The sequence below is a fragment of the Danio rerio genome, chromosome 3 (assembly GCF_052040795.2).
Source record: "Danio rerio strain M-AB ecotype USA chromosome 3, GRCz13ab, whole genome shotgun sequence".
NCBI lineage: Eukaryota > Metazoa > Chordata > Actinopteri > Cypriniformes > Danionidae > Danio > Danio rerio.
The window spans coordinates 56709765-56735841 of NC_141023.1; the positions used below are offsets into that span (position 1 = coordinate 56709765).

General features: G+C 38.4%; 3 protein-coding genes across 12 annotated transcripts in view; 2 read left to right on the forward strand and 1 right to left on the reverse strand.

The window, feature by feature from the left end:
- Positions 1-2461, forward strand: part of camsap3 (calmodulin regulated spectrin-associated protein family, member 3) — a 99292-nt gene extending 96831 nt beyond the window's left edge. For all 8 annotated transcript variants that reach the window (XM_087245221.1, XM_087245222.1, XM_087245225.1 and 5 more), the window contains 2 exons: positions 65-183; positions 302-2461. In XM_087245221.1, the coding sequence (XP_087101347.1) occupies positions 65-183; positions 302-604 (422 nt within the window). In that variant the 3' untranslated portion in view covers positions 605-2461. The remainder of the gene's footprint in view (positions 1-64; positions 184-301) is intronic.
- Positions 1-26077, forward strand: part of LOC147846065 (uncharacterized) — a 700063-nt gene that overhangs the window by 160851 nt on the left and 513135 nt on the right. The gene's annotated exons all lie outside the window — the stretch shown is intronic.
- Positions 8355-18272, reverse strand: nr5a5 (nuclear receptor subfamily 5, group A, member 5). 3 transcript variants are annotated; one of them, NM_001077272.3, is given in 7 exon segments: positions 8355-8947; positions 9025-9172; positions 10327-10446; positions 12543-13282; positions 15357-15498; positions 15575-15685; positions 16192-16418. In NM_001077272.3, coding segments are annotated over 7 exon segments (1536 nt in total). In that variant the 5' UTR covers positions 16219-16418; the 3' UTR covers positions 8355-8699.

Sequence of the window (26077 nt, forward strand, 5' to 3'; positions counted from 1 at the left end):
TTAATACCAAATGTAAATAGCACATAGAAAGATCAAAAGCCCTAATGATGATCCCTTTTTTCAGGACCTAAACTCTACAAGGAGCCAAGCTTCAAGTCCAATAAGTTCATTATCCATAATGCCATCTCGCGCTGTTGTTTGGCAGGAAAGGTTAACGAACCACAGAAAAACAAGATTGTAGAGGTGAGTGACCCATCAGTCAACATCTTGGTGCACTCCGGGCTCTCAGGCTCCAACAGATATTTGCATGGCGCATTTGAATGCATGATGTAATGGTATGTTGTTTCTTCTATGCTAAAAGGAAATGGAGAAAAGTGCTGCAAACCATTTCCTCATCCTGTTCCGGGACGCCAGCTGTCAATTCCGGGCAGTTTACACCATGAACCCTGAGACCGAGGAGATGGTTCGGCTCGTTGGTATTGGCCCACGAGTAATCAGTCCCATCATGGTGGAGTCGATCTACAAGTACAGCTCTGACCGCAAGCAGTTCACAGCCATCCCGTCCAAAACCATGTCCATGAGTGTGGATGCCTTCACCATTCCCAGCCACCTCTGGGAGCGCAAGCGCCCGGGAACCCCAAAGAAGCTCGGGACCCCAAAATAAACCTTGCTGCAAATACCAACAATGCCCGAGCTGGCCACGTCACGCCAGGTTTCTGTCCCGTCTTTAGTAGAGATGCAGGGACACGGGGACGTGCTTGCCAGATGAAAAAGTGGGATAACAAATAAAACAGGCCCTAATACAGAAACCCTAAAATGAAGTGCCCTCAGAGGTGACCGTGCAAAGCCTCTTTGCGCATAACTACAGGTCAGGTTACAAAGGTCTGTTCATAAAACTCCATTGCCATTTTCTTCAGGTAACTCAAGAGATCTCAAGTCATGTTTAGAAGAAAACAATACTCAGCGTTTCAACTTGGCGAATCTTCCATTCTCGTTATTTAAGTACCATGAATGTCCCCCACAACGCAAATAAAAAAAAGAAACGCTCCTTTTGTTTGCTCATTGAGCCTAAAGGTTTGATGTGTGAAAGGATGCCGCGGATGAAATCAGATCTTTGATGAATGTAGGGCACAAACCAACACAAGCCTTCTTATCGTCTGTTCATTGTCAACAGCCTCTCAGTCTAACCTGACTTGACTGTTGAATTGTATTACAAATGGGCGCAGCAACTTAACCTTTATGTGACGTTATAAGAAAAAGTCCCCTGCTGCTGTGCGTTTCGTGTCTGTCTTGCTCTAACGAAATAACGAAACCGCCCCGTTATTCTGCCTTCCTAAAGTCAGTCATAGACACCTGGATGTTTGTTTTCTTACTTGGGAACTAATCGAACTGGATCTCTCAAGCTTTTGGAACTCAGGAGAGAGCATGTTGAAGATCTTTCCTCCACTCTTGCTTTAATTAAGAATGAATGAAAAAAGAAGCAAAAAGATGCCAGAACGTGCTTTCGATTTCCACTTATATAAAAAAGATGAAGGATGTCTTTGTATTCTGTTTAGCTGTACCTGAAATAATAATATAAGAAAAAAAATTCCAAGGCTGATTTAATATACTGTATATTTGAATGCTGAATTCTTTCCTTTTTTGACGATGATTTGTATATTGTGGAGATTTGTAAGACATGAATAAGCTACCCTGCTGCTTCACTTGTAGAGCTGGATGTGCTGGTGTGAATGGGAGTGTGAGCGGGACGGAATGAGACAATAAACGCAAGTCTGATCTTGAATCTCGCTTACGGACCTAGAGCTGAGTGAACAAGTGGTCTTGTTTGGTGAAATTAAATGTACACACTGAAATGTGACATACCAATAGCAAGAAACTCTTAACAGAAAGTGAATGATTGGGCAGATGAGCCGCCTTTCTAATGAAGGTCTATGAATTGTCTTCAAACTGTCTAACTTGGCCTTATTGGTTTCTTGAATGGCTCTAGTTGTCTTTTTGTAAAGAAAATAGTGGCATTTAATCTGTTCCTCCTCATCAAAGCACTAAAAGAGCTGATTCGGTTAGGCTGCCGTCTCCTGTCGAGAATCAGACTAACTTTATGTACATATTTTTGTAAAGAGCAAAAAAAAAAAAATCATTTTTGAAATGGTTGAATGATGTTTCTGTGTCAAATGAGTGGGAGTTGTGTAGTCTGCATGTGATTGTCTGCTGGGTGGAACGTGATGGTTTAACGTAACTGGATTCTGTGCAATTTTGTAGTATGTTAGGTCACCTGAGGTGTATTTATTTGGGTAAGGATGAGCTAGAGTTTTCTGTGTAGTCTCAGATTTATTATTTATGTTCTGGCAATTGTGGTGATTCACTCGTTCATTTCAGAAAGCACATTGATGTTTTGTATATTTTCCTTTTGCTGTTTCCATGTTCATGTCGGTAGATTTTGTTTTCTCCTAAGTTCTTTTGATTATGGATCATTCCCATCTGACAGGATTAGAAAAATAAAATCATTTTTAAATAATCTCAATTATTTTTCACCATCATCACTAAGTTTACGTTTTGTAAGTTACGTTCATTAAATCAGCTTTTGGCATTTTATATACATTTTCATTTTACTTATAAACTAGGGCTGCGTCTGAAATTGCCCACTCAGTAGGTACTGCATTTGAATTTAAATGTACCACTTGGCCCTTAGAAAAGTATCTTCAATACCAGAGATGCTCAAACTAGGGCCCGTGGGCCAAAGTTGCCCAGTTGTAACCTTTGATTTGGCCCACCATCCCATCTGAGAAAGGTGTGCAAATGATGGGCAGGGTTGGGGTAAATACTTTGAACAGAGATTGTCATTTCAAGTTTAAAGTAATCTTTTTTAAGGGCAATTTAGCTTATTTAATTCACCTATAGCGCTTGTCTGTGAAGGGAAACCAGAGCACATGGGGGAAATCTACGCCAACACGGGGAGAACATGCAAACTCTACACTGAAATGTCAACTGACCAAGTCGGGCCTCAAACCTGTGACCTTGCTGTGAGGCAATCGTGCTACTCACTGCTTCACCACAAAATGTAAACAATGTCACTCGACAGATAGAAGACAATGCTGAAGACATCTGCGAGCAAATCAAGGCCCAGTTGGCGTTTCAGTGTGGAGTTTGCATGTCCTCCCTGCGTTCACGTGGGTTTCCTCCGGGTGCTTAGGTTTCTCCTACAGTCCAAAGACATGCGGTACAGGTGAATTGGGTTGGCTAAATTGTCCATAGTGTATGAGTTTGTGTGTGGATGTTTCCCAGGGATGGGTTGTGGCTGAAAGGGCATCTGCTGCGTAAAAACTTGCTGGATAAGTTCATTCCGCTGTGGCGACCCCGGAATAATAAAGGGACTAAGCCGACAAGAAAATGAATGAATGAGTATGAATGGAACTCAGACACTACACCCGCCATTTTGTCATCAAGTGACCTACCTGCTTCAGTTCCGTCGATTCACTCCTATTCGTGAAATATCTTGCGGTGCATCATGGGATAGCATAACATCTGGAAGTAGTAGGTCATTTGAGTCTCACATGCTGCGTCCCAATTCTCATACTATCCCAAATCCAAATTTCCTGTAAAAATTTTAAGTGTAGAAGCGCCCATACTCCAACAGCTGATTTAGCCCACAGTACAATGCACGTTGGACGTAAATTCGATTAGAATTACAAATGCGGGTGAAAAGTGATGATAAACTACAAACACGATAGACGCGCGAGACCAACCGTCAAGTAGAGAGGTTTCGGCAAAGATGTTTGCATCGTGGGATAGCGTAGCATCTGGAAGTAGTAGATCATTTGAGTACTTCAATTGATCATCAGACCTTTAAAAGTAGTAAAATTATCTGTTCTAAATAGTATTTGATGTCCCAAATCCAAATTTCCGGTAAAAATTTTAGGTGTAGAAGCGTCCAAACTCTAACCGCTGATATTGTCAGGTAGAAAGGTTTCAGTAAAGATGTTTGTATGTTAATATCTAGCCACCTGGAAAATATTTCAATCACATTTTCTGTGTTATATTTCATCTGCAACAATACTGAACATATATGAAGACATGTTTGGACATTAACGTCTGAATGCAGAATTATCCAAAGACCTGAGGAGATTTCTCTGCATGAAAGACTCGCAAATGGGAGATTAACCTGCTGCTGCTTCTCCAATAAGGTAGGAAATTAAATATAAAAGAAATGTGGATGGCGTGTGGATGATTGACAACAGGGCGACTAAGCAACACAACGATCTGTTAACGAGGAAGTCGTATGTCCTAAAGCTTGCATACTCAAAAGTATATAGTTTTCCTTCATAAAAAAGTGCATATTTTTAGAGCTTAGGATAAGTATGTGAATTGGGACGCAGCAACATTCTGTTTTTTAAATTCTATGAATACAGCCATACTACTCGGCTTGCATGCTGTTTTTGGTATGTGAGGTATGCTATTTCAGACGCAGCTTAAGATTTTTTTCATGTTCAATGTCTTTGGTTTCTTAGTACAGGGTGTCTACCAGGGACAATTCTGTGTTTCATCTCTATTTTTATTGTCTGACTTCTTATTGCCTACATTATTAGCTTTCTTTAATACTATGGCTTGAAGCAGTCTTCTGTTATGGGCAAGCCTAATTATTGCCCTTGTATATTTTAAAAAACAAAGCTACCATCATATTTCAATATTGACTGACTTGTGGTTAGTGAAGGTGGGATCCTGGCCATCCGGTGTCAGTGAAAGAGGGACAATAGCTTATGCAAGTCGACATTGCATTTCTCGGAGATACAACATCATGACACAATGCACTCAATGGAGCTAGTGACGTCACTGTAAGGGGTAGGGGCTGGGTTGGGTGTGTGCATTAAAAGCATTGCATGCAGCTCAGCTAACAACTGCACCTGCTCTGCAGCCAGACCTTGAGAAAAGGGGGAACAGTCAGAAGTGAGAGCGATTTGATGCTTATATCAAGTTAAAAGCGTGAATAAGCTTTATAAGGTACATCACAGGTCTCGAACTAGATTCCTGGAGGGCCGCAGCTCTGCAGTTTTGCTCCAATTCTAATTAAACACGGCTGATCCAACTAATCAAGGTGTTCAAGACTACTAGACTAATAAGCAGGTGTAAGTTAAAGCTGGTTGGATTTAAACTATGAAAAGCTGTGGCCCTCCAGAAATTGAGTTTAAGACCACTGGGGTACATTGAAACACACAGTAGGACTTACTGTGTGAAATGTCATGTATCCCTTCAAATGTCATATATAATCACCAAATCAGCATTTCAACTTTGGAAACGCTAATTTAGCCTACAAGGTGAAAAAAAAAGATGCATTCTGTGATGTTTTGGTTTACAGAAATGAAACTGGCTGAATTAAGCAGACTACCTGTTATTCATTCTCGAGACGGCACTAAAGAGTCAAGAAGTGCGGTGTGACGGACAAGCAGACACATGTGAATGTGGATGTAAGTATATGAATTTGAATATGTTTACAGACAGTTGAGGTGATTTGAAGTTCCTCGATGAGCCTGTGTTATTTAGAGGTTGTTAGCTAGCGGTAACATAACTTGGAATATTGCGAGTGACCAATCAGAAGGGAGTATTCCAGACAGAATTTCAACAGGTCCAGATTAAAACGAAATCTTTTTTAAAATCATTATTATTATTATTATTTATCTATAATTTTACAATATAACAAATAGCACAATTGACAAAAAAGAATATTCAGCATTAAGTAGCATCAGAGTGTACAAATATAAAAACATGTACATCAACAAATCCAGTTTATGTTACTAGATTAAAACAGAAATCAATACAGTAACTTTTTAATCTGCACAGATTCCAAATCCTGTCTTCAAGCACTTGAAACTTCTAAGTGTGATCACTCCGTAATTTCCATGATTGTAAAGAAAATGACAACCTTAGAAGATAAGAAGTTCAACATTATCTTCTGTTGGATATGGGAATAGGTGGAAATGACCTGACAGAAGAAGCAGCAAAACAGGCTATCTCCTTCAATGTGACAACGTTTAATTCCGCCTGAGGACTTGAAACCCACAATTAATTTGTACATGATTGAAACATGCCAAAGAGAATGGGAAAACTGCATAAATAATAAATTGCATGAAATTAACCTGAAAATAAATGAAAGACATTTAGCAAGTTATCATTTTGATACCAGGCATGATCAGACTGTCTACACATTTATGTGTCACATAAATTGAACAACGTTGCACCACATAAATGTAATAACTGCCAGGCTGCTCATACCATAAAACATATTTTGTTGGAATGTGGAAGTTTTAATACCATTAGACAAAAATTTGAAAAAAAAAAAAAACAAATTGATCAATATTCAACTGAAAAATCATATTCAACTTTGACTATTTTTGTGTGAATTTTCTCTTTATTTTTATTATATATTTTATTATAATTATTCTCTTTATTTTTTTTTTAACTTTTTTGTGTAATATGAATTTGTTTTTATCATGTAATATTTTATGTATATCCATTTTGCCACAAAATAGCCATACAGTAAGTTGCTGACGTGGAAATAAATAAATAATAAAAACAGGAATCAAATAACAGCTTGTGTAAAGTCAGTGTAATAACAGTAGGTATTATGTAGGCAGAGGTCAACAGGTTCATAAAATTATTCCAGGTTTCTAAAAATATGTTTTGTTTTTTAAGCTATTGGTTAAATTTTGCATTCAATGGCCGTGTCATTTATGATATTTTTAAATAATTCAAATGTTGGAGGGAGTTCCTGTTTCCAGTTTAACAGAATAAATTTCCTAGATACAGAAGAAATTAGACCTATCCTATCCTAAAAAAAAGGATCTGATACCTCATTCAAGTCCACCCCAAAAAGATATATTTAAGGAGTCTTGTGATATTTCTTTCCCAGGACCATCACAGAGAGCTCATGTACAGAATCCCAAAAACTCATTTAGTTTTTTACAGTTCCAAAATATATGCATGATGGTGTCCTTATGTTTCTTACATAGGTTACATAAAGGCTATTCACCCGGATATTCTACTGAGGTGAACTGGGGTCAAATATATTCTTTGTACAAATTTGTAATTTTGTTCAATTATTTAGTTACTAGAAAATGTAAAAAGATATACATTCGTATACAACATCCCACTGATCATCAGCTTTTTACCATAAGTTTTTATATGATATTAACTCTCATGTCATGTTCACATCCTGCCCCTTACTTTAGTGTTCCCAGTTAAAATTGGCCGGTCTGTTTTAACTGCTCTTATATTAAAATCATTTTTCTTCACCAAATTTTAATTCAGCAGTCTTTAGCGGTGAACAATGTCTCAAAGTATTGTTTAACATGAATTTACAGAATTAGACATAAAATAACTGCAATGAAACTGCAAGAAAGAAAGAAAGAAAGAAAGAAAGAAAGAAAGAAAGAAAGAAAGAAATTTGACACAGATGTCAAATAGTTATGTTTTCTTGTGAGATCAGGCTTGAGGATCAGCACATAAGCACGTAAAAGAGATGTGTACCTGCCAGACATTGTTCAGTCTGGAGTGAGTGAGTGAGTGAGTAAGTTGGGGTAGTGTGTGTTGGGATGTTTTCTGTCTGATGAATGAATATAATCTGGATACCCATTTATTTCCTATGGCGGTCACTTTTGACCGGGAACACCACAGGTGTAACAAGGCCAAATAAAACACTGGAAATTCAATGAAAGAGATGATCATCACTTTTATATGTTCAAATGCATAGTGTGGAGGATATCATAAGGTCTTGAGGCAATCGGATGTAAAACAATATCTATGAGTGCTTAAAGTTGTAAATCGGTCAGATTTGACCCGAACACGACAGGAAGGTTAAAGAAGAATCAGCTTGGTCTCTTAAAATTGCATCTATCTCAGATATCTTTACCTTCACCATTGAAGTAATCTCTAGAACAGGGACCAGAAAACTTGTTCCTGGAAGTCAGGTGTCCTGCAGAATTTAGCTCCAACCCTTATCAAACACGCCTGAACAAGCTAATCAAGGTCTTACTACTTAAAACACCCAGGCAGGTTTGTTGAGGCAAGTTGGAGCTGAACCCTGCAGGGCACCGGAACTCCAGAAACGAGATTGGTGACTTCTGCTCTAGAATGTTTTCTAATTTAGATCATTCCAGTGAAATATGACCCTTAGGCGTCATATTTAGGCGTCTAAATTGTAGGTACAGTTAAAAAGAAATCTTTTATAAAACAATATAAAAAAATAAACAAATTTGGAATTATCAATATAAATTGATTAATATGTCTTGAAGTAGTTCTGGATGCTTAATTATAATAAACAAACATTCATTTTCTTAAAGTAAAATATGTATTTTGGAGTTAAATGTCACCGTAATGGGTTTCTGTAGCTTCATACTTGACACAAGAAACATATTAGACCTCAGAAATGTATACAGAGACACTTTAATTTCAACTCCATTTCTGTAAACAATTTGACATTATTGATATGAGATGGGCATCTGTGATTTAGAGAGGTAAGAAATTTGTGCTTTAATACAAGTTAAAACGGCACATTCTTCTTGACCAGACATGATCCGTAACTGTAAGATGAGTAGTTAAATGAGTATGTGCTTTACATCTCATACATCAACAATACTAGATATTGTTCCTCTTGCTTGGACTATCACTGCCAGCCAGCGATTAAATGAGCGACTTGTTCAAAGCTCAAAAGATTAGATCCCAAGGTCAAATATACAAAAGCATTTCCAACATCAAGCATTGCGATGATCTCATGTGTGCTTGGCATGAAGCATTTCAGTCAGCAGTGAGTTGCAGGGAAGATCTCCCAGCAGGTGGCGCTGATACAGGTATTCCTCCACCTGCAGGCTGATGCTCCGCACCTCTGGCAGACGGAGCAGCAGCTGTCCGAACTTGTCAGAATGACCTGGGTGGGTTTGCATAGTGTGGTCCATCAAAGCCTTGTTTACACGCTCTTGTGTTTGTTCTACCTGCCTTCGGTTCTGTACTGATTTAACATCTGTTAACAAAACAGAATCTTGAAACATGAATTTGAGCAGGAATATTTCAAGCATTTGGGCCTGAAAGGACACCCACCTGGATTGAAGAGAACCAGATATTTTAGACACACAAACTCCTCTCTGTCCAGCTGTAGTGATCTAAGCTTGGTGACAAGGTCCTGGGCTCTAGACACCAGACTACTGAGGGTCATTCCAGCCTGACTGAGAATGGTTGATGCTTCAATCTGGTAAGTTAAAAGCAAGTCAAAGAAAATTTTAAGCAATCCTAAAGTCAGCACCGAGCAATTAATACATCCAAACATAAGTTTCTTGGCTAAAACAAGGCTAAATTTGGGCTGCATTTAAAATCGAATAGATGTCTAACAGTCCAAATATATATAGTCATCAACAGATTACACAGACTTCACGTGTAGACGTTCATTCCTGTGTATATGATGACTACTGTATTTTTGAACAATTGTTAAATGTCTATTAGATGTTTACTGACTACTCAAATGTAGCCTTGTTTTAGCCAAGATGTCTATCAGAGGTGTTATAATGTTTGACAACCCTGTTCCTGGATGCACACTCTTCATTCTTCCTGATTGAACTCATCAGCCATGCTATCTTGAAATATATACACTACCTGACAAAAGTCTTGTTGCTGATCCCAGTTGTTGGAGCAACAAATAATTTGTTTACTTTTAGTTGATCATTTGGAAAAGTGGCAGAAGAAAGATTTTTCAGATGAATCCTTCTCATGCTTCAGCCTTCACATCAAAGTTCCTGAAAGCAAAGAAGGTCAAGGTGCTCCAGGATTGGCCAGCCCATTCACCAGACATGAATATTATTTAGCATGTCTGGGGTAAGTTGTTGGAGGCATTGACGATGAATGTAAAGAATCTTCATGAACTCTAAGAGTCCTGCAAGAACGCTTTATTCGCCATTCCAGATGACTTTATTAATTGCAGAGTCATTGCTGAGATGTATGGATGCGGTCCTTCAAGCTCATTAGTCTCACACAATATTGATTCTTTTTCCACCGCACCATGACTTTATATTTTATACTGTATTATTTCTGTTAAGTGACAAGACTTTTGTCTAAACAAAGTCAGACTTTACTGTCCTAATTAAATCATTAAAAATCAAGGCATGATCATATTTTATTTAGGTAAAAAGTGTAATCTAGAGGCTTTTGCCTTTCATATAAACTACTTATAAAACCAAATGATCAACTTGAAGTCAAGTTATTATTTGTTGTTCCTAAAACTTGGATAGGCCACAAGACTTTAGTCAGGTGGTGTAAGTCTGATGTGGGGTGTGTGCAAACTGTCAAATGTTGGTGTGGCTCCATCAACAGGGTAGGGAAAGACTGGTTTAGTGACAGAGGAAATGTTACCTGTTGTCCTGTAATCAGACAGATGCTGCCATCTCTCCCATAAGCCACTTGCCTGCACAAGTGATCCAGGACAAGAAGCTCACTCCAGCAGCTCTGCAGTAACACCATTTGATCATCCACCTGCACAAGATCAGGTACCCTGGTTATGCATTTATAATATTTGTAAAATTAAACATTTCCTTTTGAAAACACCTACAATGATGAACTTTGTCTCTGTTGGAAATTCAAGAATGTATGTTTTTCTGGACACTTTAACAGTGCTTTTCAAGCTTGGAGGCATACAAAATGTGCATAATGTAGTGGGTCCCCAGGAGCAGGATTAAAAACCATTGCATTGTAGTACCAAGCATGGGATGCTGGTGTGTTCTCTAGGCCTCTATAACAGTAAGATTTATTTGTCAGACAGTCTCACCATAAAGACCAGACTAGTTAATGACTCTTATCAAAAATATTTGCTGTTTGTCAGCGCCAGTGGTGTCGGGGTTAGTGCGTCGACACATGCACTCTGGTGCCCTTGGCGACCCGAGTTCAATTTCAGCCTTGCGGTCCTATGCCGATCCGTTTCCTCTCTCTGCTCCTCATACTTTCCTGTCAATACTCTACACCAGTGGTCACCAAACTTGTTCCTGGAGGGTCGGTGTCCTGCAGATTTTATCTCCAACCCTAATCAAACACACCTGAACTAGCTAAGCAAGGTCTTACTAGGTGTACTTGAAACACCCAGGCAGGTGTGATGAGGCCAGTTGGAGCTAAATCCTGCAGAGACACCGGCCCTCCAGGACCGAGATTGGTGACCCCTACTCTAAACCTTCCTATCCATTAAAGGTGAAACCCCCCCTAAAAGTTATTTAAAAATAAATAAATAAATAAATAAATATGTATATATTTGCTGTCGGACTAAATTTCAGAGTAGCTCCATTGCTTAAAGCGGTGGTTCTCAATTCCGGTCCACGGGTGCCCCCTGCCCTGCACATCCTGTCTCTCTTATTTGACACAAGATTCAGTTCATGGATCTCTCTGTTAACCAGCTGATGATCTGAACCAGGTGTGTTAAGGAAGACATACAAAATGTGCAGGGCAGATGGGCCCAAGGACTGGAATTGATAACCATTTTGTTAGAGCAACATATGACCAGCTCAAACCATCTGAAATTAGGTTGGATCAGTGACCATGCTTCTATTTATTTATTTATTTTTTATTTATTTTTTTATCAAACGGTAAAGTGCCAACAACATTTTTGTTTATTAAAGTTGGGGTTAGAGAAGGGGTAAAGTTGGGGTTCCTCCAGGGTTAATCTGGAACTCTAATTAAATACACCAGATCCTGCTAATTACTCTCATTAGGATACATGTGCAGCTATAGATGTTGGTCAGAGTGGGAGTGGGACTCTACAAGACAGCTGATCTCTGGGGCCAGATCTGTCCAGTTCTAGGTAAGACACTTCAGACCAGTTCAGTCGGTGGCATTTAGCTCAATATTTGTTTCTCTGAGGAACATTTTTGGAAAACCAAAATATTACTGTAATTCCAGGCTAAAATCTGTGGTATTTGATAGTTGGTTTGACAGGTTCAGTGACTGTCAATTGATGTCAGTTGCAATCAGAATTTCCCTGCTACAAAATTCTGGCAGTGTCTGAAGGTTTGGAATCCTTTCTTGGAGGCTTTACCTTCTCTTATGGCAACTATCAAACCAAGAACCAGTAGGAGCACTCAAGCTCACTGAAACAACTTCCAACCACAGTGAAATGTCAAAACAATTGAACACATGGTTGTATTATCAAGGCATGTTATGAGCAAATGTAATTTGTGATTGTTTATGCTTGCTGTGAAGAGAGCATTTCAGAATGCAGGGTAGTGAATGTGTCATGGATGGATGACGTCAAACTAAGGATGAGTCTTGAGTCTGTGTTTGGCACGTCTAGATTGTTTCTCAGTCTGACATTACGACAACTGAGAAAGTACAGTGTGACATAGGGATCATCTGACAAACTACAATCAAAAAGGATTATTAAAAATAACTGTGTAAGTCTGGCTTTACATAGTTTTCTCTCAACCAGCAATTTCCCTTTGATTTTAGAGAGATTATTGCATGGTTAGTGTTGAGGTTAGGGGTAGAGTTCTAGCAAAATATTACACCAGTACATAACACAAAATATCCTCTTTAATTAGATCCTATTTTTTAGATGAATGTGTGTGTGAATACATGCAGTCCTCTACCTTAAGCTCCTTAAATAATTCACAGTTCCTTGCCCACTCCACCAATCCGAACAAAGTCTGGTCAGCCATTTTGCACATGATGCTGAAGGTGTTGAGGCGGTCATGTTTTCCTCTGCAGGCTTGTTCTCTCTGGAGGCTTGCTAACACCCGCATGCAGAGTTGCTTCTCATCTGGCTCGGCTTGCAGGAGCTGGTTTAAGAAAAAGGAACTTGGGGCTGTGGTTGAGGTGGGGGTCAAGCTCTGTGATGGAGTTGGGGTGGAACTCGGAGTTGAGGCTGGCGTGAGAGTAGGTGCAGGTGTGGAGAGAACTGTAGGAGACATTGGACCAGGAGGCGTCACAGAAGCAGGGTTGTAGTTGAAAGGGATCTCTCTTTTGTCTGGAGGGTATCCGTGGATGCCTGGATAGCACACTGTGTGAATAGGTAGGGATGGATCTGAAAATGTTCGGTCTCTGGGCATGGTGCAGTCCAGCAGCACTGGAAATTCAGACTGGCTCATATTAGGGTGGAAGTGCTGGGTTGGGTGGTAATGGTCAGTGCCAAGAGAAGCAGGGTTAGGGTTGATGACGTGAAAATCATGAGGCAAAGCAGGCACCAATTGTTGTGGTCCCTCAATTTTGACTCTGTATGGGGCAATGTTTGCCTGGTGATAGGTCCCTCTTTGCTGTTTCAGTTGCCTGTCCCGTCGGTATAAAGGTCCAAACTTGTTTCTGCCACCTCTCATCCTGTCTGCACGAACAGCTGTGACACATGATTTCATAAAAAGTGAATCACACATTGTGAAGTTCAGAAACTAAGGATACGTTTTAGACAATTCCTCAGTTCCCAAACAAGTTCACCAATCCTAGAGGCGCAACACACCTGTCCTACCTGGCTGTTTGTTTTAGAACCTTGTGTATTCTGTTTGTTTATGCCAGGGCTTTTTTAACAGTCCTAGAGAGTTTTACTCCAACTTGCCTCAATGTGCTTGTCTAGGAGTCCAATTAGGATAGCTAAATATGCAGGACAGTGGCCTTCCAGGAACAGGATTGGACACGCCTGGTTTAGGTATATTTGAACATGGCAATCATGATCGGACCCTCACCAAACAATCAGCCAGAGATTACCTGAATGAGGGGGTCTCAGCACACTTGAAACTAACTTTTGGAATTGTTTGTGGTGATAAAATGAGTTAAGCCTATATGAAAAGGACTGATATGGTTTTCATGTAGATTTCAACAAGGCTATTTTGTCAAAACTATTATACATTTTCAGTCTATATACATGGATGAGTACTTAACCAAAACAGCAAAAAATAGCAAACTACAGGAGTGACTGTATGTGTGAAGGTCCATGGTGTTTTTAAAACTCCCAGGGTTTTCCCAGTTGGTGTGCTGTGGAATTAAATGTATGATCTTGATTTGGCAGTGATCAGTAACTCTGGACTTTGGACTTACAGGCAGTCTGACAATACCTGGCCACTTCCAACATCCATTGACCACAGCATATCCATTCAGTCCCCAGTTGCCTAATCTGATTAGCCTGGCAAAATGATTTATTTTTTGCCTCGCCATTAATTTATAGTTTTCTTTACAAGGTGTGCGGTATAGTAGATGTTTTTGCTAATTAGTTTAAACTGATCATTTTGGCAATGTTGTTGTCTGAACTTAAACTTTTTAAATTCTCAAAAAAAGTCACACAAACTATGGTAACACTTTATTTTGACTGTCCACTTGAGTATTAGTAGACTGTCTGCTTAATAATTGCTGATACTGCTCCTTCAACAGACTGGCTATAAGAAAAGTACATGTCAACTTGCACTAACCTTAACCCCAACCTAACAGTCTACTTACAATCTACTGAGAATTAGTTGGCACGTAGATGCAATGTTAGTTAAATTTAACAACTTGGCCATCAAAATAAAGTGTAACCCAAAGGTTTTCACACTGTCACAAAAAATGTGCAAACTTGTGGTACATTTTTAAAACTTAACTTAGTTTAAATTAAATTGTATTAGCTTAACTCTTCATCTAGAGGTTTCTAAACCAGAAGTGATGAAATCAGATATGGTATAAATTTAAAATGTGTACTATTGAAGTGCTTTCAGGAACAAGATTGGGAAACATTGCTCTAAATCAGTGTCCAAACTCGGTCCTGGAGCACCGGTGTCTGGTGAGTTTAGCTACAACCCTAATCAAACACACCTGAACTTTTCTGAACTGAATTTTTTCAGGACACTTTTGATACACCTTAAAGGGGCATTTAAAGGCTTAACTGGGTTAATTAAGGTAACTAAGCAGGTTAGGGTAATTAGGCAAGGTATTGTATAATAAAGGTTTGTTTTGTTAACTATTGAAAAAATATATAGCTTAAAGGAGCTATTAATTTTGACCTTAAAGTGTTTTTTTAATTAAAAAACTGCTTTTATTCTTGCCAAAATAAAACAAGACTTTCTCCAGAAGAAAAATATTATGAGACATACTGTGAAAAATTTCTTGCTCTGTTAAACATCATTTGCTCTGTTAAACATCATTTAAACATCAACTTCTATTATTTAAATTGATTTTACATGAAGATCCTGACCTGCAAAAGTTGTATAATGGTACTTTTATTTTTCTTGTGTGCATGTTACAATTGTAACTTTACTGGGTCATCAAATATTGCTTCTGCAGTGGTTTATGGTTTCAAAGATAAGTGGAAACAGGATCAGAGCTATCTTGGATAGCTAGCCATTAATATCTCGCCATATCTCCAAGACAACAACTCTGTTTTCCTAGCACATTGTCTTAACTTAAAGAACAAGTAATCTACCAAACTTCATAAACACTGTGTGTACCTTCTTTCTTCATGCCGACAGCTACACATTTCTGGAAGCGGCAGTAAGGGCATCGTTTCCTCTGTGCCAGGTCCATGGGGCAGTTCTGTGCCTCTGCACACGTATAGCGCTTGTTGTTCTGCACAGAGCGCTTAAAGAAGCCCTGGGGGAATGTTTGTAGAGTTTATTATCTCAAAGCTACCGCTGCATACTTGTCTCTGTCTTGCTTTGACACGTACCTTGCAACTCTCACAAGTAAGTAGACCATAGTGATATCCAGACACCCTGTCGCCACACACAGGACAGCCCTCTTCTTGAGTCGCACTACTCTCTGGGTCTGGCTTTAACTCCTGAGCTATGGGATATCACAATTATTGCACGAATGGAAGGGGTGATGGTTCAAATTTAAAGCAAACGCAAGTCTGGAAACGGCCACTCAGAATCAAAGAGATGATTGTCTAGAAGTGGGCTGAACAGTTTTATGACCGGTCTGTCTGATAATCGCACGGAGCAGTCTATTATATCTCAAACAGTCTTATCACTAGATTGATGAAATCTGGAGATATGGGGCTTACATAATCCTTAAAGTCGAACATTCAGTTTTCGTAAGATAAATAAACTTCTGCTAAATACTATAAGTGTACTTTTTTGATTCGCTGAAGCATTTATCTATGCATCTAGACATAACAAATCTTTTCTTAAATGATTAAGCTGTCCCGATCACAACTAAACACCAATCAAACGAAATTATTCCCATAAATATTTTATTCTCAAGGACTTTAAATGTTTATCTCTTACTATCCTTAACTTTCATTCTGAATGTGGCCAAATGTCTAAAATCTGAAGTTCTACTTACATGTTGACGGTCTCTCTTGTGACGCATGGTCTTGTGTGAATTCGGCCGCCAGATGAACCGAGGGCTGGGGGGGATCCAGGGGATAGCTTGAGATGTTCATGGTGCATAGGAGCAGGGGCGGTGTGGGTTACTGTAAGCTGTCATTCATACCTGTGTGGGCCTCCGGGATTCAGGACAGGGAGGAAAACAGGCGCAGGCTGTCTCTGAGATGGTGCCGTGTAAAGGCCCTCAGTTGGACTTTGCTCCATGTTGAGGGTAATAAACCTGAGTCTGTCACACCTTCCCAACCAGCAAGACCTCACTCTTGCTGGAAACAAAGTGCATGAGCTTAGCAGAAGCCGCATACATGAAGGAACCCACTCACCATAAGATATTAAACACCAAATTGGATCTAAAGACAAAGTTAAAATACAAGAACCTCTACGAGTACTAAATTCCAAGTAGATCAGCACTCAATTTTACAGTCCCCTTTTGGTCACACTTTATTCTGATGGACCGCTTGTTGAATTTAAGTTACATTGCATTTACATGCCAACTAATTCTCATTCGATTATAAGTAGACTTGGGTTGGGGTTAGGGTTAGTGCAAGTTGACATGTACTTGCAAAGTGTCCTATAGTCAGTTAAAGGAGCAGTATCAACAGATATTAAGCAGTCAACTAATACTCAAATGGACCATCAAAATAACATGATACTCCCCTTTTAATTGAGTGGAGATAATACTTGAAACAAATAAATATGATTATTCTTAAGGACATGTGCGTATCATATTGTTTTGCTAACCGATGTATTGTTTATCAATGAGTGACTTCCAGCACCTTTGGAATCAATTACAAAACATCAGTCTAATAACAATGAAGGGAGCAGGTAAGTTCAGGGATGTGGGTTCTGACGTCAAAGGCTTTAAAGCAGTTCAAGGGTGATTGATTAACCTGAGTAATGGAAATCAAATGTTTGCGTGTGTTTCCTCTGGGGGCTCCGGTTTCCCCCACAGCCCAAACACATGTGGTATAGGTGAATGTATGTATTGATGTTTCTCAGTGGTGGGTTGCAGCTAGAAGGGCATCCGCTGCGTAAAACATATGCTGGATAAGTTGGCGGGTAATTCCTCTGTGGCGACCCTAGATTAATGAAGGGACCAAAGCCGAAAAGAAAATGAATGAATAAATCATGGTGACCTGATGTCCCTATGTAGTTCTGGTGCACTGCTGGAATGTGTGCTGCTGTTAGTTATTAGCCCCTTTCACACATACAGACCTTTCCGGAAAATTACCGTAACATCCTCGCCTGTGTGAACAGCGCTTTTTTTGTATATACCGGTAAAGTCGTTCCGTAAATTTTCCGGATATTTACCGGTATCACTGTGTGAAAGGGGCTAATGCATCATCTCATCTGCCTGAATACAGTATGGGGAGGGGTAAGGATTAGGTGTGGGGTGGTTAGGATTAGGAAGTTACATCAGGTAGATACTTGAGCGAGGGAGTACAAAATCTGTGAGGTGAATTTTTCATTTTGATCCCTGCTTCGATTTACTGGGTTACACATACAAGTTGTTTTTGTACCTTTTGAAACATGCTTTCGAGAAATTTCATGTTTATTGTCCAACTTTTACACTGAAAAATTAACACCTCTAGTTAATCCCATTTGTGGGCAGCTGGTGTCCTGTGTTTTCCCACTGACACTTGCTGGTGCAGGTTTTTCCTTCACAAATGTTAATTAATATTACAGTGCATCTGGAAAGTATTCATAGCGCTTCACCTTTTCCCACTTTTTTGTTACAGCCTTATTCCAAAATAGATTAAATTAATTGATTTCCTCAACATTTCACACACAACACTCCATTATGACAATGTGAAGGAAGAGTTTTTGAAATTGCTGCCAATTTATTAAGAATAAAAAAGCTGAAAAATCACATGTGGAAAGGGTGAAGTGCAACAAATACTTTCTGTATGCACTGTATATTTATATACTGTACAGTGGGTAGGGAAAGTATTCACACCCTTAAATTTTTTACTCTGTTTATTGCAGCTATTTGCTAAAATCATTTAAGTTATTTTTCCCTGTGTACACACAGCACCCTATATTGACAGAAAAACACAAAATTGTTGACAATTTTGCAGATATATTAAAAAGTAAAACTAAAAGTAAACTAAAATGTCACATGATCATAAGTATTCAGACCATTTTCTGTGACTCTTCAATATTTAGCTCCAGTGCTGTCCATTTCTTTTGATCATCCTTGAAATGGTTCTACACCTTAATTTGAGTCCAACTGTGTTTGATTATACTGATTGGACTTGATTAGGAAAGTCACACACCTGTCTATATAAGACCTTACAGCTTACAGTGCATGTCAGAGCAATGAGAATCATGAGGTCAAAGGAACTGCCTGGAAAGCCCAGAGACAGAATTGTGGCAAGGCACAGATCTGGACAAGGTTACAAAAAAACTTCTGCCACACTTAAGGTTCCTAAGAACACAGTGGCCTCCATAATCCTTAAATGGAAGATGTTTAGGATGACCAGAACCCCTCCTAGAAAACTGTTATCAGGGGATCTTGGTGAGAAAGGTTAAGAAGAACACAAAGATCACTGTGGCTGAGCTCCAGAGATGCAGTCAGGAGATGGGAGAAAGATGTCGAAGTCAACCATCACTGCAGCCCTCCACCAGTTGGAGCTTTATGGCAGCGTGGCCTGACACATACAAAGCCTGCATAGAGTTTGTTAAAAACAACAGAAAGACTACAAAATGGTGAGAAATAAGATTCTCTGGTCTGATGAGATCAAGATAGAACTTTTTGGCCTTAATTCTAGGTGATATGTGTGGAGAAAACCAAGCACTGCTCTTCATCAGTCCAATACAGTACCAACAGTGAACAGTGTGGAGGCAGCATCCTGCTGTGGGGGTGTTTTGCAGCAGCAGGGACCGGACGACTGGTTACAATCGAAGGAAAGATGAATGCGGCCAAAAACAGGGATATCCAGGATGAAAACCTTCTCCAGAGTGCTCAGGACCTCAGACTGGGCCAAAGGTTTGCCTTCCAACAAGACAATGACCCTAAGCACACAGCTAAAATAACAAATAAGCTTTAGAACAGCTCTGTGGCTGTTTTTAACTGGCCTAGCCACAGCCCTGACTTAAACCCAATTGAGCATCTCTGGAGAGACCTAAAAATGGCTGTCCACCAACGCTTACCATTCAAACTGACAGAACAAGAAAGGATCTGCAAGGATGAATAGCAGAGGCTCCCCAAATCCTGGTGTGAAAAACATCTTGCATCTTTCCCAAAAAGACTCATGGCAGATCTTCTACTCAATACTGAGAAAAGGGATCTGAATACTTAGGACCATGTGATATTTCAGGTTTCTTTGCATTTCTATCAATATGGAGAGCTGTGTGTACATTATTGAGGGAAAAAACTTCTGTAACCCTGTATAATTGGATGTTAATCTTTTTCTTCAAAATATAATGACTGCCTGTCATTTTTACGCTAGTTATAAGGGAAAAAAAGTCATTGTATTAAAATAAAATTAAGAAAGATAAATACAAACCAGGCGACTTGGTGGCACAGTAGGTAGTGCTGTCGCCTCACAGCAAGAAGGTTGCTGATGTATGAGTGTGTATGGATGTTTTCCAGAGATAGGTTGTGGCTGGAAGGGCATCCGCTGCGTAAAAATGTGATGGATAAGTTGGCGGTTCATTCCGCAGTGTCGACCCCAGATAAATAAAGGGACTAAGCCGAAAAGAAAATGAATGAATGAAAATATAAACCATGATTTTAAATTTTTGCTAAAGATAGAGTTGAAATACAGGATCGTCCTAAACCCTGGGATTTATGCTCATTATTAACTATTGTTCATATCAAGATAAATTCATGAATGAATAAGGTACTATTTTAAAACAAACAGTACAGTTTTCTGAAATGCATCTAGTCTCATGTAATCACTTTATCAAATGTCAATAAGATGCCAATAAAACAGCTGTTAAAGTCACGTGATGCTTTAAATAAATCAGAAAACTCAATACTTAGCAAGAAAATAAATATAGCATCAAACTAATCTTTAAAATGCTACATCGTTTATCTTAGCTTCTTACTGTAAAAATGGGAAGACATAGACCACTCATTCATACATACATTTTTACCTTATAACTGATCTAAATCCTTTAGGAATTATGTATAATTTGTATTATAATCACAAATTCTGTAATATAACAATGTTTGGCTTTGCACATATAATTTTGGATAAATGCAATATATTTTAAAATGACATTTCGTAATAATGAACTATAATAAATATATTGTTATAAAATCTAATTGTGATGTGATTTACATTATTATACTGTATAAAAGACGACTGACAGTAAATATTTTCAAAAAAATAATTGATTGACTCTCAATTACATGTCTTACTGAAAAGATAATTTGCATATTTGGCACATTTTATCTTGATATATAAGAACCACATATGAATAATAAAGAAGTAGTTCTCTCAGTAGATTAAATGCTTATCCTGAAATATTAACGCCCACTTGATTTCACCATGTAAGACATGCTCCTGGATTAAAATCTATCCAATCAGCCAATCAGAATTAAGTAATATGTTTACTGTTTATGTTGTTTAGACATACACTTAGGCTTATGTACTTCTATGTGATTGTTATCAAACTATTATTCCCCTCTGATTTTGGGAATAATTTACAGTTATGGTTGGGTGTAGGGTATGGATTATATTTTTGAGGAAAAATGATATTCCAGTATCAACATCGATATTAATGCAGGATGGCATCGTACTTGAAAAAAATCATGATGTACAAATATTAACAGCCATGTTATTAGCCTGAATCTAAAGTTCTGTCATCCTGTACCCATTATTCACTTGTCACAAGCCTGTGAGAGCTTATTTTGTTCTGTTGAACACAAATAGTTTTTCCAACAATGAAAGTCAGTGGTTACATGATTCTAACATTTTTCTAAATTTTATGTTTAAACTTTTATTTTTAACAGAATAAAAGAAACTCATGAAATATTGAAACCACTTAAGGGGAAAGTAAACGTGAGCACATGTTCAGTTTTTGGGTGAACAACCTCTTTAACTTATTTATACTACATTTTATAAGAAATGGCCACAAGGTGGTGCAGTGTCTGCTGGCACCGTATATTACAGCTTCAAAATATACAGCATCTGCACAAATGATGAACCTGATCACGCTAAAAATCAACAATAAACAACACTTGTTTAGCATTTATCAATTACACTCAGGGCCGGCCCAAGCCTTTAGGGGGCCCTAAGCAGAATTTTATTTGGGGCCCCCTTGGTGCAGGCAATATGACAAATTATCGTTAATCCTTGATTATTTGCACACTTTAAATTTAAAACGCCCGTTATCATTTTTATTTGCTGTAGCTGTGTTGCTTACATTATAAAATATGCTTTTTTTCTTACATATACTTTTTGTATTTTCTAGTTCAAATATCTAACAAAAATCACTTTAAATCAAAATCAAATTAAATCAAGAAGCATTTTTCACAGAAAATCTGTCTAGAAAATGTTTATTCTTTAAGATTTTTTACATATTTGGACTAGAAACAAGACAAAAACAATAAAAAGGAAAGAATTTTTGCAGTATTTACCAACTGTCAATGATGAGTACATGGCTTTGAAATTTGATCACAAGAAAACCAACCATGATATACAAAAATTTTTGCAAATGAAGAGTAAAAAATGCATCAAAAAGTTATAAGATGCATTTCTTTCATTAAAAGCACATGTTTTTAGTATTGCAACTGTGTATAAAAGCGCACAACTGTTCAACAAGCTGAAAAATGCAGAGATAGAGGGCGCATCTTTAAATTAGTCAGAGCAGCAGCATCACAATTAACCCAGTTAAGCCTTTAAATGACACTTTAAGCTGTGTAGAAGTGTCTTGAAGAATATCTAATCAAATATTATTTACTGTCATCATGACAAAAAATAAAATAAATCAGTTTTTAGAAATGTGTTGAAAAAAATCTTCTCTCCGTTAAACAGAAATTAGGAAAAAAATAAACAGGGGGGCTAATAATTCAGGGGGTCTAACAATTCTGACTTCAACTGTGCATGTTAGAAAACAGTTAAAATAGCAATTTATTGCTTTCTAGTTTTCTTTAAACTAAAGACATTTATTACAACTTGGCCAACCTATTTGATGTATTTTATGCATTTATTTTTAATCATGCAAAATTTTGCATTGCCACTAGATTAATATATTTTCTTCAAGAACAGTAACTGATTGGAATACTCGGAAAAGTGAGCACAGACTCCTCTGAGCACTTATAATGCCTCCAGCAGTGGAGAACATTAGTTATTTACTCATCAATTTAAAAAGAGCATTATTTTTAAGCTTTTCTTTTTAATTTATCTAATATTTTCAGCAAAAATACCATCTACAAGACTTTGCAAAGGTCTGCAAGGGTTAAATGAATGAAAAACCCTTTATGTGTTCTTGTCCTATTATTGATATCTTTATATATTTTGACGGAATTAAATAGTGTGAGCCCATATTCCTGTATGAAGTTTCACAATTGCAATCGCTCATCTGTCAGTGGTTAAAAAGGCTGTTGCGTCTCTGATGTATTGTTGATCCACCATTACGGGAAGAGCCACCTGGTGGCAGCTGGGTGTACTAATTAATTAATTCAGATCTTTTGTACATTTAGATAAATATCGATTCTTGGCGCCAGAGCATATTGATATATTTGCACCACCCAATCTATAACCAAACTCTCCAACAAACTAAAACAAAAACGAAAGTTAGTAATTTATTGCACTCTTGGGGGCCCCCTGGTGGCCATGGGGCCCTAAGCAGCCGCTTAGCTCGCTTATGCCTTGGGCCGGCTCTGATTACACTTGATGTTAATTTCAATTTACTCATGCATTATTGAAATTCAAAGTAGCGCTTGTCAACCTTACTGTATTGTGAGTTAACAAGAACAATGAACAACTTTTTTTTCATTAACTAAAACAAACAAAGATGAATATATAGAGTAATAAATGTACCGTTCATTGTTGTTCATGTTAGTAAAGTATAAATGAGTTATTTTGAGCAGATGCACTCCACATAAATATATGTCATAAATCAGAATGTTACTGAACTGTATAAAATGATATGATTACTTGGTCATGGCAACTTATGTTTATAGTTAATTGTAACTTATTAATCTAAATTAACCATGTTCTAACTTCATTTTATAGGTTACACAAGCTTTATAAGTTATGTTATATACAATTTTTAAGCTAAATCAAATTAACCCTATGAGTCCATTGTACTTACGTTATATTAAACTGACTTAAAACAGCTTAAGGCAACCAGTATTTTTTACAGTGTACGCCTAACAACAAATGCAGTGATAAAATGCTGTAAATACAACCGGAAAGCCATGAGAAATGCTCCTGGTGAAATGCTCCAAAGTCTGGTGATTCGCATAACGCACTGGGTCAGCATGATGGGAATCACCAGATTTCTCTGAGTAGATTTAACTTAATTCAATTACTTTAATATTTCCTCACACAACACTTGTAAACATACACAACAAAATACAACATCGTTTCATTTCTAGATGCTTGAATTGAGTACTACTATATGTGACCCACCAGTCTTAGCTGGGATTGAACCGGTGATTCTTTACATGGGAGTCAGTTGCTCTTACAACGTCTGTCGCTAGAGCACATTTAGAGGTCAAAATGTGAGGTTTACCTGCATGGCACTTCGTTCGCTATCCTCTGTTACACTCACCCCCTAAACTTCACTTGTATCCCGGACGAGCCCCCACATGTATCCCACCGGTCCTGCTGCATCAAATTCAGTCTGAGCTGGGATTGAACTGGCGATTCTTTGTATGGGAGTCGGTTGCTCTAACAAAAGGGGGTAAAGACCATGGTCTCTAGCATCTGTCGCTAGCACACCTTTAGAGGTCAAACGAGTGAGAATTACCTGCATGGCACTTTACTAGCTGGCCTGTTACACTCACCCCCCCTAAACCTCACTGCCATCCCGGACGAGCCCCCACATGGATCCCACTGGTCCTACTGCACCAAATTCAGTCTGAGTTGGGATTGAACCAGTGATTCTTTGCATGGGAGTCGGTTGACTGCTCTAAAAAGGAGGCTAAAGACAAAGGCCTCTAGAGTCTTTCACTAGAACACCTTTAGAGGTCAAAGGAGTGTGTTTACCTACATAGCACTGCACTGGCTGGCATCTGTTACATATAGTATTACTTTATATATTTTTTCTTGTTGAGTTAAATTTAATAATAAAGTTGTATTTGTTTTTTGTTTTTCTGTAGCGTTTGTTTACGGCATCACAGAATCATTAGAATCCGTGCAACAGACATCAACTGTCTGTGTCCATAGCCTTAAAGGGTAACAAATCACCAAAACACATTTTTTGAGCTGTTGACAGTCGTTTATGTGTCCCACACTGCTAAAAACACTATTAGGACACATATATTTCACTAAAACGTAAAAACTGGTTGTTTTTGCATTATTTCGAGCAAATTCGTACTTCCGCTTTAGAACGAATTTTTGAATCTGCGTCACGGTCATGAGATCCTAGCGTGTATTCCAGCATGTGGACTGGATGTCTGTACCTGGGAGTGCCTTATTACATCTCTAAGTGTGCTGCATTCATTCATGAGTAAGACTTGGTTCAAACCAATCAGTGCGCTCTATTGTGTATGCGGCGCAACTTCATTAATATGCATGATAGCTTCGAAGAGTGTTTGTACCTGTTACAGTGTTTAGACGGCAGAGACGCCAGGTTGTGTTGCCAAAACAAACGTGCAGTGTTGCTTTTATAATTTGCAGCAGTGAAGGTATTGTTTTCATTTTCTGTCTATAAGAGCGCAGCTGGACTCATGTGTGGATTACAGTGCACGCAACGCGCCATAGAAATATGTGTCTAAGGAACATTGTTTACCCGAGAGCTTTTCTCATCTGGAAATGGTGAGATCCGGATTTGCTGCTCGTCTCCTCTTAATAAAGATACAGATTTGGTAAGTGAGCGACCAGTGGTCTTTGTTTGTTCATTCAGAGGCATAGTTAGTTCGTATCATCAGCAACACTCTTTCAGTGTTTAAAGACGGACCTTAGTCAAATGATTTCTAAGTTACTAAAGTTTACCGTACGTTAACATCACTACAATATTATGGACTGAAAGATCTGCTGTAAATGCTGCTCTCCGAGTGTAAACATGTAAGCACCACAATCATACATACCGTCGTGTAGGATTTTCACTGCATTTTGTGACAGAAACAAAACACGCGGCTTTATGATGTTATCTACCGAGTGTATCTAAGTTTCAGAGAAATGCGGAGGTTTTTTTTCTCTCATTCGCCGTGCGGTAACAAACATTGCATGAAAAATACATGCTTACAGCAATTTCTCGAATCAAATATCTAGTTTGACAGAAGGGGCATGAATGAAATTCCTGAATGAAAGAGCCAAACTGCAGTTAAAGTCCACCATTTAATAATTTGGCAAATAATTTGATTACTGATGTCCATGTAAACACAGTCACTGTCTTTCTCCCCTGTGTGTGTGTGTGTGTGTGTGTGTGTGTTTTGCGCATGCCCAAACCAAAACTCCCATTTTTATGCGAATTTTTACAACGCTTCCCTCTTTTGCTTCTCCGACACTCCCCCTAAACAGAGCTGGACACGCCCACTTTCCTGACTTTTCCCGAAGTAGAGGTGTGAAAAAACCCTGGTGAAACACGGGGGTTTCATGGCCCTTTAAGTCTGTCAAATGTAGCAAATGGCCTTTGTCAACGTGTATCTGTTCTATGGTACACTCTCAGAAATCAAAGTACGAGAGCTGTCACTGGCGTGGTACCTTTTTAAAAGATAAACA

Excerpts from the sequence above, each read along its gene's own strand:
- nr5a5 (XM_087242446.1), bottom strand. The coding sequence starts at position 16,291 with ATGAACATCTCAAGCTATCCCCTGGATCCCCCCCAGCCCTCGGTTCAT. Across the intron at positions 10,447-12,542 it reads AATTATTTAAGGAGCTTAAG|GTGGATGATCAAATGGTGTT; the intron begins GTAGAGGACTGC and ends GATCTTGTGCAG. Across the intron at positions 9,173-10,326 it reads GTCTGATTACAGGACAACAG|ATTGAAGCATCAACCATTCT; the intron begins GTAACATTTCCT and ends TTAACTTACCAG.